Source organism: Paramormyrops kingsleyae, chromosome 18, assembly GCF_048594095.1.
Source record: "Paramormyrops kingsleyae isolate MSU_618 chromosome 18, PKINGS_0.4, whole genome shotgun sequence".
Classification (NCBI taxonomy): domain Eukaryota; kingdom Metazoa; phylum Chordata; class Actinopteri; order Osteoglossiformes; family Mormyridae; genus Paramormyrops; species Paramormyrops kingsleyae.
The window spans coordinates 4,539,364-4,554,762 of record NC_132814.1 but is presented as its reverse complement, the minus strand read 5'-3'; the positions used below and the strand labels follow the sequence as shown (position 1 = coordinate 4,554,762).

The following is a 15,399-nucleotide window of genomic DNA, read 5'->3' as shown; positions in this document are numbered from 1 at the left end:
GTTCTCACAGTCGTTTTTTAGAATTCATTAATAATTTGCCCCGTACTATGAATGTAGCTGCTTTTTCCAGCTCTACTTTAATTTCTACACATTTTCAGCAAACACTAAAATCAAATAAAACATCAAGCACTGGTAGCAGCAAATGCGACTCTGCTGAAGTTTACGGCGTATTGTAACCCCTCACTACACGCCGACATGACAGGTTCAGTATCAGAATGGCAATCAGCCACCAGCTCGGCACCAGCACCGCGTTGGTGGAAAAGGGCTACTGGTACCTTGTTTCTGCTCTTCTCCTTTTTGGCCAAGTCACCCTTCATGTAGCCTAATCTGTAGATGTTGGCTGATGTTATATAGGATTGGCTGGGTTTTGGAACCAGGAAGAAAAGTTTCCACCCAGTCTCTCTGATGTCTGTGTCTGCTTGTGTGTCTCCTTGAGAAACAGTTAAGCAGGAGATTGTGGACTGGGAAGGAGGCCATAGTACAGTATGTGACCTCGTAGGCTGGGATTTAAGGTCAGGTCACTTGACACGTCTGACTTACTCCCTGATCTCTCTTGCACTTGTTACATCTGCAAATTTTCTTCAGAATTCTTTGAATGGGCTTTCATTCAACCCCTTGGCTTGTTTATGTGGCTAAAATACCAACATTAGATTGGCCAACACTGCTTTCCAGTTACTACCTTCGAGCAAGATCTACATTTAAGATTATGAAAATAAAATCCCTAGCATTTACCTCATGATCATGTTCAGATGAGAAGGAGAAAGGCGGTTGGGGCAGTGCTTCTGATTTACATTAAAGCTCAGTAGGAGTAACAGTAAAATCGTGGTTACTGCCATCTGTAGAGTGTTTCTAAGGAAGGACGGTTTCTTGTCCATGCTGCCCCCTAGTGGCACATCACGTTTATGCTCTTGAATTCAAACTTCATGCCGCAATATTCCTAAAGAGAAAGCGTAAAGTTTTATGTTTCTTTTTTTTTTTTAAACTTCATCCTTCTCTGCTGTTTAATTAAAAGGTGTTTGGACAGTTTTGAAAGCACGGCCAGCTTAGACACATTGTTTTCTGTGTCAGCTTCAGGACAATCACCGCGGGCACCAACATTAAATCAAAACAAATCAAATCAAAGTGTATTTATCAAATGCACAACAGTACTGCAAACAGCAATAGATGCAGGCAATGAACTGAGTTTCCCTGATAGCTCCCTATAATACGTAAAATAAATATGTAGACATACAAATAAATTGAGAAACAAATAAATAAACATAGTAAATAGTAATACTGTTATTTACTATTCGTCTTATTTTATTTTTAAAGCATCGGTGTGAGGCACAGCTGGTTGCCCTTGGCACCACAATGAAAGCCGGCCTCCAGCACCTCCTAGGCCTCAGCTTCCCATTGGCAGCTTTTTAGCCTTTAAATTCCCCAGAAAATGGCTGCTTTGTGGGAAGGGAGCATATACTTTGAGGTGAATAAATAAACTACCTGTCTATTTTTTCACTTCGACTTGGAAAAAAATCATTAACCAGCAGATTTCACATAAAACATTCACGTTCTTCTGTGTAATACAACAGGCCTCGATGCAGTAGCTGGAAAACATTTAGCTGTTAAAACTACACTGTGTTTTCTCTACATAAAAATGAAAAGTGCCATGCACATTTTTTTGAGAATGCTTTGAAAAGGAGTTGCTCAAGATATCTCCAGAAGATTTTGTAGCACTGAATATTTCTTGGGCAGTGTAAACAATATTGTGAAAATCTTACCCTGATGTGCTTTTGTTACTCAGATAGGACGGTCTTGCATGGGTGAGGAGAGCGACTGCTTTGGAGTGTATGGAATGCAGGGGGGGGGGGGTCCGTGGGGGTACGACACCCCCAATTAACCCATAAGACCCCCTGAAAGCCTCAAAAGCAAAATGTCTCAAGATTGGTATTGCGCAACAATAGGAAGATGGGGACCCCCCCCCCCCCCCGAATATTGACGGGTATTTCGCACACTGATACGAAAGACATTAAACTGGTCTCTGAAACCATCACAGCCAGGAGAACTATGGTCATGGAAGCCACACCACCAAGTTACCATGTCACATAATTGTATTTAATAACATTTAATTATTTGCTAAATCCATTGCATTAAATATTACCCAGTTATACAGTACTGTGCAAAAATCTTAGGCAGTCAAACAAAATGTGTAAAGTTATTCATCTGGGTAGCAAGTGTATGTTTGCTAGGAAACATTAGAACATATGCCGATTAACAATAACACAATAGATGAACACCGCTTCAGTTCCCAAATCTCTCCTCAGGGGCACCTCAGCCATTCTGTGTGTTCATTACATGTCATCACTAGCTCACTTCATACACTCAATTAGTCAAATAACTTAATGAGGTACTGATTAGCCAGACCTGGTATGCTAGTGGTCGCGTCAGAAAACATATGGATGGATTGGATGGTTGTTGCAGATATTGAGATTTTGAAATGGCTAAGCTGACATACTTTGACAGTTCATAATATCATAGTGGAGTATTTTGGATAGAGTATTTTAACAGTTTACCAAGTCAGGCACAAAGCAGGGAAGCGTCCAAGGTCAGGTTCCCTATACCATGTGTTAGTGTGACAGGCTGAGATAGCTAGCTTGAAAACATCTGAGAGGAGCTCTTACAGTTATCAAGTGAGACCATCTAAGTGGTCCTCTTCTTGTCCACAACTGACAGATAACCTGGTACCTGATGCCTTTCCAAAACCAAGAGTGTATTTTTTTTGCCTGTATCTTACACCTGGCATTGCCACCAATAATATGATGGGCTTGTAATTACTAAGGGAAAATGAGGTACATCCACAGGCATTGAGACTCAAATCATAAAATATGGACAGTGTAAATTAGGACTTAGATATTTTGTTTATTTGACTTCCTCTGCCGGCCCCTGGAGGACAGGCTTCCCTTTTGAGTCTGGTTCCTCCCAAGGTTTCTACCTTCTAGGGAGATTTTCCTTGCCACTGTCATCTCTGGCTTTGAGACAATGTAATGTGAAAATGCACTACACAAATAAAATTGAACTGAACTGAATCTGTCCTAGTGAGTCTGGAATACAAGCCTGTTTTGGTTGAGCCTAGGCCTTTAACATACTTCACAAAGCCTATCGCAGAACGTCAAGAACCTGAAATCTCACAGCACGTTTTTATATACCTGTTGGAATCCGGAAAGACTTTTTACATAAAGAACAGAAGAATTTTACATATTCTTATTGCATATTTAGTGCTGAAATTAACAAGTGCTTTTAACACAAACTGTGGTAAAACAATTATTTGATCAAACTTGTAGAACACAGATAAAATAGACCCCATTCAACAAAATGAAGAAGTACATGGATCAAAACGAATTATTGTTGAGCCAGGGATGTCCAGTTTTTTGCACTGAATTTTTTTGCGCAGAAAAATTCATAGATAACAATTAGGTGTCCTGAAGTTCACATGAACAGATACATCAAGTGGAGTCCCAGTGCTGGGGAAGTGTATGGATTTGCCAGTTTTTCATCTGACCTGACCAGGGTTACGATTCAGAAGTCAATGACCCAAAGCTTGGTGACTCCCTCTGCGGTCACCACGCCACAGAAACACGGCCTGGGTGAATGGAACAAGGCGGTTCACAATAATTCCTTTAACAGTTGAGCAACATAAAGATGCAGCACACATATAACACAATAACGGAAGGAAGAGACACCAGCCAACAGAATGAATAAAATGTGTAGAAATCTACACAAATCAACACAAGTTAACTGCATTTTCAGAAATTACAGTCAGAATTTCCTTCACCAGGTGAAGACAAACAAGACTTTCAGCAGTATATTATATTATACATTATATTATAGTCACGTTTCAAAAATATCAAGGCTGAATGTGACTTAAGAGATAACTAATGCCTCTTGAACATGTCAGCACATTTTATGTTTTGACTTAATGAATACATTCTCTCTGGCTTCAGGTGTGAACCTGTGATATGTGATGTCATTGCGAGGAATGTTCCTCACTGCTGACCCAGCTTCTTAAGGGTGGTGTTCATCAAAATGTTTGATTGTGGTAAGATTAAAAGCCAAGTGTCCGTCATTGGCACACAGGTCAGGAGGAGTACACATTGCACATTGCTAGTTTCCTTTGCATTGCTCTCTAACAGGTCCTCTTAGAAGGGAGCTTCAGTAATTGGAGTTTAATAATGTGGAGAAGATATGGAAAGGGAGAGAAATACAGAGAACCCAAGAGAACAACTAAGCTGAAATCCAGGGGCCTGATGAAGATGTTGACGATGACACTCAAATGGCCTTGTCCCTACAATCTCTTGGTCCAAAATAACTCGCTCCACAGTTCTGCCGTTGCATCACAGTATTTATATATTATATGTCTCTGTCAGATGGGAGGGGGCAGCTTCATGGTCCTGTCACGTTGGCCCAGACAGGGAATGAGTCCAAATGGAACATAGGCCTGCCCCAGGTGTTGATGGCCGCTGAGATGCACAAGATGCCGATGATGTTCATGACCACGCCTGTCTTGGCCTTAGATGAGAATTAGATCAGAGGCCACAGAAAAAAAGGTTATTACACAGACAATCCGAACAAAATACAGATATACAAAGAGAACATTTCAAAAATTGCTGATGTAACAGAATAGAATTATGCATACTATGAAATGCATTCTACACGCACACAGGAATGAAAACTCCTAAATGATGCGTTTCAAAATATACACCATATGAATGCATTAACAGTATGTGTAACTCTGTTCCACTTGAATACAATTTCTGAATGTAGCAAACATATTTTGCATTTAAAATCTTTTCATAGTTGGATTTTACTGTTAGTGTTATGGTCCACAGCTAGCCCAAGAGAGCTGTATGACAGCTACACTGAGATAAACAAGCAGACCAGTCATTCTGTAGAATTACAAAGAATGAAGTAATGATTGTCACTCCTGGCCTCTCAATATTCCGCTTATGGTTTAGTCATTGACCTACTGAAATATCTACATGAACCTTAGTGTCTGAGGAACCCAGTGGAAATTTTTAACCTGAGTAGCGTGTGAACGAGTGTCTGATATCACAACAAGAGCTGATTTCAATGCAGTTAATCATTTATCGTATTCATATTCACAGGCAATTGGCTTGATTCTGTTTATCAGTCAAACACTGGATAGGTCTGACTTGGTTTAATTAAGACCACTTCAATGAGGTGGCTAGTTTCCATAACCGCTCGTCCATTACAGCTTTGTGTTGAGCTTGGACCTTATCCCAGGAAGCTCAGGCCACAGAACACCCTGGACAGGACAGCACTCCAGCACAGGACACACAATAACACACACATGTTTAGAGATACTGATATACCTAAACCACTGGTGTCAACAGAGCAATAAGAAGGCTCAAATACAAAAGCCTGGATGCAGTTGTGTCAGCATCCTTTATAAATGAGATGGTCGTATATTATGGCACTCTATGTGGGTGTGCAGTATCTCACCACTTACCATGTCAGACACTTTCAAGTAGCCGTAGGAGAAGACGATAGCATTTGGGGGCGTGGCCACAGGAAGCATGAAGGCAAAGGAGGCGCTCAAAGTGCAGGGGACCATGACGTACAGAGGGTTCAAGCCAATAGACTGGGACTGTAAAAAACACAAGATCAACCTAGACTGTGACACATCACTACTAACCAAGGGGGAAACTGCATCATCAACTCATTTCTAGAGACTGGGACAATCCCATAATAACACGTTACCCTCAGTGAAATGCCATCTCACAGAGGGATGTATTTAAGGTTGTCTCCTGCTTTGCAAAGTTTAGAAACTTTGAAGTAAAAGTTCTGGTGCAGAAAATTACAATGCAAAGCTCGTGTTCATTTTTACTGGATTCACCGCTGTAAATAAGTCATGGAAATCACCGTCCCATAATTCCATCGCGAGCGGTCCTGTAATTTGGACCCAGAAGCAGTTAAGTGGGTATAATTAAGCTACACTGGTTAAGTGCAGCTAGGATCTCATCTGGCCCAGAAGTCCAACCCCTGCCACATTGTGTCTTGGTGCCTTCAAAAGACAGTGACGTGAATATAACATTCATAACGGCAGGCTGATTCAGGGCCTGCCTCCCTTGGAGTGAAAACGATTGGGTTGGTTGAATTGAATTTAATCCAACTGGCACATAGACCTCCACCACCATGAAATCAGCACATGTAAGCAGTGTTACGCACTTCTCAGTCCAATTTGAATGCATCATGAATCAAGACCAATCAGCAGTCTGATGATAGTTATCCTCGGTGCTTATGCAGCTGTAAATGGTGCTGTGTTCAACTCACCATGGAGGCCAAGATAGGCAGGAACAGTGTTGCTGTGGCTACGTTGCTGGTACACTCAGTGAAAATGGAGATCAACACGCAGAGGACAATGGCGATGGCCCCCGGAGGGATGACATGCAGGGGGGTCATTTGGTTCCCCAGCCATTTGGAGAGACCTGACACCTATGGAGGCCATGCAAAGGTGTATACAGGTACATATGCAGATTCAAGCACAGTTGTACAGGTATACAGCATCCCGTCTCACCTCACTGCCCTTGGCCAGGGCGAACCCTCCCCCCAGAAGCAGAACGATGTTCCATGGAAGTTTCTTCTGGACTACCTTCCAGGTGAGCAGCGCAGTGGAGGGTTGAGGTTCTGTGTAGAAGCAAGCTATCATGTCAACTCAACTTACTGCTTCACCGGCACAGTTTCAATGTTGCCGCAACTCAAAGACTCAAAGTCAAGTCAACGTGACTCACTGACCCATGTCTGTGATAGCTAATTGCAAAACTTGCTCATTTCTATATGTCAAAATTCATTACATATGACTCACTAGTCACTGTAAGCAAGTGGAAGGCACCTGTATCTGAGCTTTCATACCGCCAGAAACGGACCCATGGAGCCTTGGCTGGGAGGATGAAGAGTAGCACAGAGATGAAGACCGCCACTGTTGCATCTGTCACATACCTGAAATAGTCAGATCATCAGCGTTGTCTCCCTCATCATGGCATGGATGTGGTTGCTCTGTCATCTACTGCCTAAGCTCTTTTCATTACATTGGTTTAACTGAATGACTTCTGAGCTAAATCCTGCCAACTAGGTGATGAACAGAATCTTCCTGTGGACCTTCCTCTGCTGGGCACACCGGCTTAGAGTTGAAGTGCTTTAGATGAGTGTTTGTTTGTTATTTCTCAGCCATGTTTGTTGAGTTTGGCTGAAGCTGTTGGCCCTGTTGAGAAGAGCTTCAGCTCCTGTATGTTTATTGTTGTGTTCTCAGGAGTGAGAGCCTTGTAAAGTGTGGGAAGTGCTTTGTGCTTGTTTGTCTCATCTGAAGCACAGGTTGTACATTAAGCCATGCTGGGTATCTGTGTGTATGTTGAGTCTACAGTCCTGGATGTTTATTTGTCTTTATGGTGCAGACACGGACTGGCCATCAGGAAGTTCAGGAATTGTCCCAGTAAGCTGGTCTTGTGAGGGACGGTCTTTCATCCCCAACACCGACATTATACAGCCTATATATTAGGGGTTTATAGATCAATCATATGAGATTTCGTTGGTGGCCAACTACTTATTCACGATCAATAAAATACATACCAAGGGACACCCTCCCCCTAACTTGGATGATGGAAAGATAAACCAAGGGGACTTACTGCCCCGCTGTTCCCCCTGGTAAGCAGCAAATTCCTGGGCTGCTATTTGTTACCAGTCTACTCTTCTTGAGGTGTGTGTAAAGGTTATGTGTAAATTTAGGTTCTCCTTACACATGCATGGTGAGGCATTTATTTGCATGATTGCATGACATCTCAACATACTCTGCTTTGGAGTTGAAGAGGTGTGTGGCCCAGCCAGGCATGAAACCTGGGTCTCGGGTGAACCAGAGTAGGACCAGGAGGACGAAGACACCCAGCACACTTAACTCCCCAAAGCTCATGGGACCTAGGGCCTGGTGCTCGTTGCGGATCACATTGTAGGCCGCAATCTCCTTCGGGGTCTTCTCCACCCCACAGCCCCACGTCTTCCGGAAACTAAAGGAATGATAGGTCATCTCATCAGTGTCAACTGGTCTTAATTCTGCATTGAAATCATACAGCAATTCCAGACTGGTCGAAAGCTTCATCTGGGCAATGCTGTTGAGATTTGTGTCCTCTGTAGGCTCAGAAGATGACACCACAATTAGTCCCTTTGATGACTAGCTGAAACCACACTCACTTGGTCCCTAAGAAGACCAGCTGTAGCCACAGCCAGCCCAACATCAGCATCAGCACCATGTTGGGGAAGGCGAACCCAAACCAGGAAGCAAAGTTGATGATGTCACCGTTCTCAGGAAAGAGCCTGGGGATGGGGTTGATCACAGTTATTATCAGGTTTTTTGGCATCATCACAAGTTATTTTGGGCTGATAGTCCATGACATAAATATGAACAATGCACTATTGCCCAAATGAAATAACCGTCCTTGCAAAATCTGAGAAATTTCACAGAATTTGTATAGTGTGTTTGGTTATACCCCAGGAGATAACCTCTTCCACTTACCGGTAAGCGTGACTGACACTGTTATTTGGACAATGACTCACTCTCCCTCATTTTCCAGGAGTAAATCACTAACTGACTGGTAAACTCTATAACCTGCAGAGCCATGGCTGTGGTTTTCAGAAGCCAAATTTAAAGAGTCTTCACATAAATCTGCAACTCACAGCTCTGGTCCTTCACACTCAGATCAGGTATTTTCAAGAGGTGATAGTTTACATATCAAGTCAATCCATCTGGTGTTTCAGCTGTCAATTAAAATATATATGGAGAAGCAAGGCTTTGAAACCCATACAGATTGGAATTTCTGCAATCTGTCAATCATCAACTTTGTCAAACTGCATTGGCTCCCACTGGGTTAAAGTAGGCAGTCTTTGCCAGTGACTCCACCCATCACTGGTTTCGAAGCCTCCTTTCTTCCAAAACCCCCAATTCTAAGGCTTCTAAAAACAGCTGAACAGCAGTTCTAGGTGCCTTTGCAGGGGATCCCAGTTTGTGGACCCAACGAGCTCTCACTGATTCATCTGACCCATCAGCACCAGGTTGGGCCCGGTTCCGGTGAGGGTGGCCGTGCCGCCAATGCTGGCTGCGTAGCAGATGCACAGTGTCAGGCCCTTGCAGAAGCGCCGCCGTTCTGCCTCCTCCTCCTCTGCCTCCGGCGTGGCCAGGCTCAGCCTGGTCACCACCACTGCCACCAGAACGGAAATAAAGACTCATGAGAAGGAGTGCTGATCTGACCGTCTGCAGCATAAACTCTGTTAAGTAGGGACCTTCTCCCTCACCATGGTCCTCAGACTGCTTGGCCTCTGCCTCGGGGTCCCCGACCTGGCCGTTAGCGTTGCCCCAGTGGGCCTCCTCGGGCTGGATCCCATTGAGCTGCTCCAGTATAGCCTGAACGATGGGCACCATCATAGCAGTGGTGGCCGTGTTGCTGATCCACATGGACAGGAAGGCTGTCACGCTCATGAATCCCAGCATCAACCTGGAAGGGGGTGTGAAAGAGTGGATATCTGTTAATACAAAAACACTTACAGCTCATGCACATATATATACAGCCATGACAAGCACCTGACAACCTCGGGTGTTTATCAATACCAGGTTTTGCTAACTTACCTCCCAAGAATGAACTTGGGATGCAATAAATAAAAGGATTGATATTGTTTAGCAGGGAGAAAACCGATTCATCTGACATATTTGAGACAGGGGGGGTTTCTGGCAAAGTCATTTTTTGGGGATTTTCACTGTCCATTGTACTTCTCTTCTTAGTATTGGAACTGGTCTTCGGCGATGGAAGATGATGTAAAATCGGTACGCGAGAATGCAAGCACGGTTGAGTATGCATATTGAGAAACACCCCAGGTATGCTCTCAGACCAAACGCATTTACTATCCAGATTTAGGGGTGACGGGTCATGCTCACAGAGCGGGCCGCACGCCCACATGAAGCAGCACCCGCAGAGCGATGCGCTTGTGCAGGTTCCAGTGTTCCACCGCCACGGCAACCATCAAGCCACCAATGAAGAGCATGTTGGTGTCCTTCAGGTACTGCATGCACACCTGGGACACACACACGCATGAATACACGTACATGTAGAGAAAAATAACTACATCTCATTCAGAACTAAAACTATCAATTTATGTCTGAACATTCTGAGCTCTAACCCTAACCCTATAATCTATTCCAGATTTGTCCATTAGTCAAAGGGTTAGTATTTAGTCTTCTCACTAGTATTCAGTTTGGGGGACTTTAAAAGGTGGATGGTCAGTATAAATAGCAGGGACCCACAGACGGTCCACTTTTGTGGTCCCTCCCAGCTCTCTGTCAGACAGTCCTGGGAGGGAGCAAAAACGTGGACCGTCTGTGGGTCCCTGAGAACTGAGTCTCAGAAATGAAGCGTAAGGGTGCAGCTGTTATTGTAACTGCCATGGGTCCTAGTCTACCTCTTTGGACTCCATGATGCCCAGCAGAGGAAATAACAGAGCAGGCAGCAGGGCTGTGACGGCCAACGGCAGGGCTTCGGTGCACCAGTACACTGCCATCAGGAAGATCACGTAGCCGCATCCCGCCTCCTGTAGGGCGGCAGCAGCGAGCAGCCCGGTGAGAACATGTGGAGACCGTGAAGCTGTGCCACCCTTGCTCAAACACACCAGAATGTCCTGGAACCTACAGTGCCGTCACATGAACGCTCCTTACATTTTGGCAGGGATAAAAGCACGCTTCTGAAATTTTGGGCAGCCAACATTTTTTTTCTAGCAGTTTTACAACTATTCCAGTGTCTGGTATAGGCATCGACTGGGGTGTGACTTCTTAGGTTTTCACTGTGCAAGACTGTCTCTGTACGCGTATGAACATGTCTTTCTGTGAATGTGAACATGTCACTATGTGTGTGTGCCGCATAAGTGTGTGAAAACGTGTACGCGTGGCTGTAATCTCAGAACCAGGCACGTATCACATCGAGCAACTACTGACAGCCAAACACTCCCAGCAGTGACCGAAACTCAGAGAGCATCTGGGTTTCATTCAGTGGGTTTCAGAGGGGCTGCACAGGATTGACATGAACAACCATTAGTGGGTTCTTGTCTCCAAAATCCTGTCATCTCCTTGTAGTTAAAATTCATGAAGTTCTAAGACAAATATCCTACATCAGTATTTCCCAATGCGGTCCTCAGGGATTCCTAGACAATCCACATTTTTGCTCCCTTCTGGGAGCTGGGAGGAAAAGATACAAGAAAACTGAACAAAGCCCTGAATTCAGTTTCATTTGCGTTCCTGGGCCCCAAAATCACTAGTGGCACCCCCGATTCCAGTAGACTCACTACCTCAATTTGGTCAAAGTCCCTAGTTCACATGTACAGGTCCGTCCCTGGAATCTGATAGGTTGAGATCTGAATTCCTTAACCAACATGCCACCTGGTGCTATACACAGCACACTGACATAAGTGTCACACAGAAAGCAACGGATGCTGTTAAAGAGTAGGGAGGCGATTGGGATTAAAATGTAGCATTTTTGCATAAACCCCCGTGGATGGAGCAACATGGCCCTGTTCCTAGCTGCATAACTTGTTGCTTTTCAGCTGAGGGTAACGGGCTCCTCATTCCAAGGGCAATTTGTGATGGAAATGATGGCGATCTGGTCCATGCACTTTAACTCAAATATTGAGTGGAGGCCCATCTGTCATGATCACCCGTTCAGCCCTCGTGTGGGCCACGCCCCCTCATTACCCACGTGTACTACCCTGATTGTTCCCAGCTGTTTGATGTTAGTTTTGACCTGTTTAGTGTATATCAGTCCACGTCTGCCTCTGTTTCCCAGATCTGTCATTGTAGTGTTTGTCCCGTGTGCTCCTTTATACGGCATAAATCCCCGTTTATCTTCCTGGCTGGATCGCTTGTTTGTCCGCTCGTCTGCTCGCACAGAACATGACACCATCACTCTTAGATGCTAAATTCTACGTTGTCATCCAGTCTATGAGCAGCACATTCTCCTCTATAAAATAATACCTAACATCATAAATGTAAATCATTTCCCTTGGGATTGATTAAGTTTTATATTATCTTCATCTTAAATGTCCCCTGTGGATTGCCCAGCTTACATTCCCCTGGTGTGACTTTGACTTACCACGTCGATAACAACGTCAAATGGGATGACGCTGAAAACAAACAATCCAAAGTTTTGTTAATGGAAAAAAGGCCATGGGACAGCTACTGAGTAAATGAAAACAGTGAAGGCGGGAAAAAACCTGCCACATATCGTGGCCCAGGGTTAAAGTCTAAACGACCCGAAGCCGCTCAGGACATCCTGTGTGTGGCAGAAGATTAAGGATGGCAGCCTGCATGTTACTGCGATGCAATGATGTCTGTGGTGTCTGTGGTGTCTGTGGTGCAAACGGTGTCAGCAGTTCAGACATTTTCCCCTCATTCTGGATGACCTGATCTTCCATGTCATGAATATGACATGCTATAATCCTGAATTGTGGTCTTGATATGTGCTCTGCCTCAAACTTTATGAGTATAATATAATGACAGATAGATAGATAGATAGATAGATAGATAGATAGAAAGATAGATAGATAGATAGAAAATAAAGGCTCTGAGGCCTTATTCTGTTTTTCTGCTTGTAATCACACGACTATTCTGGTATGTGAACAGCATGAAAGAAAGGGGATTCTGAGATTCTGACAAAACAGTGTTTCCCACGGCGGAGAATCAACTCCCTCTGAACCTGTCAACAAAGAGTTAAAGCAAGAAAAGCCTGGCGGGGGTATTATCTGGTGCCCCTTATAGCCCCCCCCCCCCCCCCAGAGAAACACGAATGTTCCCATATTCCGTTTTGCGATAGGTCAGGCTATGTGCTTCTGATGGAGTCCAGTTTTTATTGCAAAATACGATATTTCCAAAATCCTTACGGCTGTTCTAATTATAGTTCATCTTACAACAGCTACAGTTTGGTTTAAGGTAAAAAAAAAAAAATCATCGAGCTATGTTTAGTGAGATTTTATCTGTATCCTCACAATAAAAAACAATATTTATGGACTATTAAATGGTTTATGATTTCAGCCACAAGCAGAACGATTACATTTAAAAAGAAGTTACCTGTTTTGACTGATAACCTACACGATTTAACAGTGCTAAACATATCTTTGGTAGATGTCTTGAGAGAAGAAATTACACCGGTTGCATGTTGTGAATTGACTGCATAATTTATACCTGACACTTAATTATTACAAGTGAAATAGCCGAATTAAAGATACGAAATGGTGAAAATAATCCCCCGCACCAGTCAACATTTTATATATTCGGTCCAAAAGAATACAATCTTGGTAATATTGATAGGCTACGTGGATCAAAAGAGCTGTTTAAAATATCATTTAGGACTTCACCTGGCTTCGCTTTCACTAAGTGTTTGGTGAAATCGAGAAGCATCTTAATACATATATAACACCGTGGAGGCGATGCTACCTACCGTGGTTCCGAGGATCAGTGGCAGAGGTAGTAGGAGAAGCGGGGTACAGATCACTATCACCCCGCCTTTGAGACTCCAAAGTGTCCTCACTACTGGGACCATCTTTTACAGGCAGGCAGTGTGTACGATGAAGACCGTGAATGAGTGAGAGAAAGAGGGGGCGAAGAAGGAGGACTTTAAGGAAGTCCTTCAGTGCCGTCAGCGGCACATGGCATACGAATATAACCCAGCCCGAAAACTGTCACTTTGCAGGACCACGTAAATATTAACAGTCTCAAGAGTTGCATCATAGCTCGGTTAGGGAGGATGACAGCTATTGGTATTACACAAAAACCGAAGCAAGCCAGGTTCGTGCTTTCTCACAAAATATAAAACTTAACACCCCGTAGGGAACTAGCGGGATCCTTAGCTCCTATATAAAACGACCTAATTAGGCATTTAAATTGAAATTTAAAATATACTTATCACATATAAAAAGCCGATTTACAACTGCAATGTATAATGTATGTCTTATGTTTTTTTAAAGCAGCATCAAACAAAACAGGAACTATTTGCATCGAATATGTTCGATTACAATGTCAGGTATTGGAGTTGTTGTGACGTCACAATAAAACTGGCGGGTGATCTTAATGAAATTGAAAGAGCACATTAAGTAAACGTATTAGTCTACATTTATTTGGCGGCGGAGGAGGTAAGAACATTTTAGAGGGCTTTTCTGCTTTCATCATTTAACTATCGTTTGGATAAATAAACATGAAAAGGAGCGGGAAAACTAACGTACATATAGAAAATACTACCCCAGCAACCCCTTCTGTTAACTTTTACATCCAGTTAACATGCACAAATCTCGGTTTGAGAAGAGTTGAGTCCCCGCCGAAGCCTCGGGGGCCATCTTTAATTTGTATGCCAGTGATTGGCAGCCTCCGACGCCGGGATTTCTACATTCCTGCAGCTGTCTCATTTCTGCTTCTGCTGAAAACGCAAGAGATTCATGTCCACACGCAAGCGTTCTTTGAACCGCAATCAAAACCAGCAATGCGCTTACTTAAGGGCTTTCACTTTTACGGCATTCTCCTGTGACCCACTGCATACTCTATAATTAAACATCATAGAATGTAATTATAACATTGAAACATGGATTCTTTTTTTCAACGTCGAAGTTGGTTGTAGTCGTGTGATTACAAGCAGAATAACTGGCCACAGAGCCTTTATTTTGAAGTTCCATATATCTATCTATCTATCTATCTATCTATCTATCTATCTACCTATCCATCCATCCATCCATCCATCTGTAACCGCTTATCCCATTCGAGGTACGGAGCCTATCCCAGAGGCTACTGGTGCAAGGCAGGGAACAACCCTGGATGGGGCGCCAACCTTATTCATTCATTCATTTTTAAATGAGAATTGTGCCGCAAGAGTGCACTCACATACACATGCAATTACTGATGATTTTTTATGCAGTACAGGAAATGATTTTGCATGACATTTTATAGAATAATTCCCTGATTTGTGAAATAACTTCTTAAAATAGTACAAATCAGTGTATATTCACGCACAATCAAACAGACTGACTATACACGCTGCAGGTACTTTCTTAGGTAAGCTTAGACGGGCTCCCCTTTCTTGCCTCCAGAGCCATATAAAGGGATGTGCATTTAGGGATGCCTCTCTGTGCACCACTGTTATTTGTACACTTGTGGTCTTCCTGTTGCCTTTCACAGGTCTGGCCTTTGCCTCTGACCTCTCTCAATTACGAAATGCTTTCAGCAACAGAAGTGCTGCTGACTGGATGTTTTTCGCTTATTCTCTGTAAGCTCTAGGCGCTGTTCTGGATGCCAGGATAGTGGCTTTTTTTTGAGACGCTGGATCCGCCACATTCGGC

General features: G+C 43.6%; 1 protein-coding gene across 2 annotated transcripts; it reads right to left on the bottom strand.

Moving 5' to 3' along the window:
- Positions 1-2,875: 2,875 nt before the first annotated feature.
- On the bottom strand, positions 2,876-14,106 carry LOC111833064 (Na(+)/citrate cotransporter-like). 2 transcript variants are annotated; one of them, XM_023790975.2, is made up of 12 exons: positions 13,515-14,106; positions 10,492-10,620; positions 9,971-10,107; positions 9,334-9,533; positions 9,068-9,239; positions 8,236-8,358; positions 7,839-8,051; positions 6,860-6,993; positions 6,572-6,681; positions 6,328-6,489; positions 5,504-5,641; positions 2,876-4,542 (listed from the first exon to the last, which is right to left on the bottom strand). In XM_023790975.2, exons 1-12 carry the CDS (start codon positions 13,614-13,616, stop codon positions 4,417-4,419), a joined length of 1,746 nt encoding a protein of 581 aa, XP_023646743.2. In that variant the 5' UTR covers positions 13,617-14,106; the 3' UTR covers positions 2,876-4,416. The 2 variants fall into 2 exon arrangements, with proteins under 2 accessions (XP_023646743.2, XP_023646744.2); XM_023790976.2 differs by having other exon boundaries at positions 6,887-6,993; positions 13,515-14,103.
- Between the last annotated feature and the right edge of the window lie 1,293 nt (positions 14,107-15,399).

Coding starts and splice junctions, on each gene's coding strand:
- LOC111833064 (XM_023790975.2), bottom strand. CDS start 13,616: ATGGTCCCAGTAGTGAGGACACTTTGGAGTCTCAAAGGCGGGGTGATA. Junction 8,052..8,235: donor CTGGTCTTCTTAGGGACCAA/GTGAGTGTGGTT, acceptor TCATTCCTTTAG/TTTCCGGAAGACGTGGGGCT. Junction 6,994..7,838: donor CTCTTCAACTCCAAAGCAGA/GTATGTTGAGAT, acceptor TGACTATTTCAG/GTATGTGACAGATGCAACAG.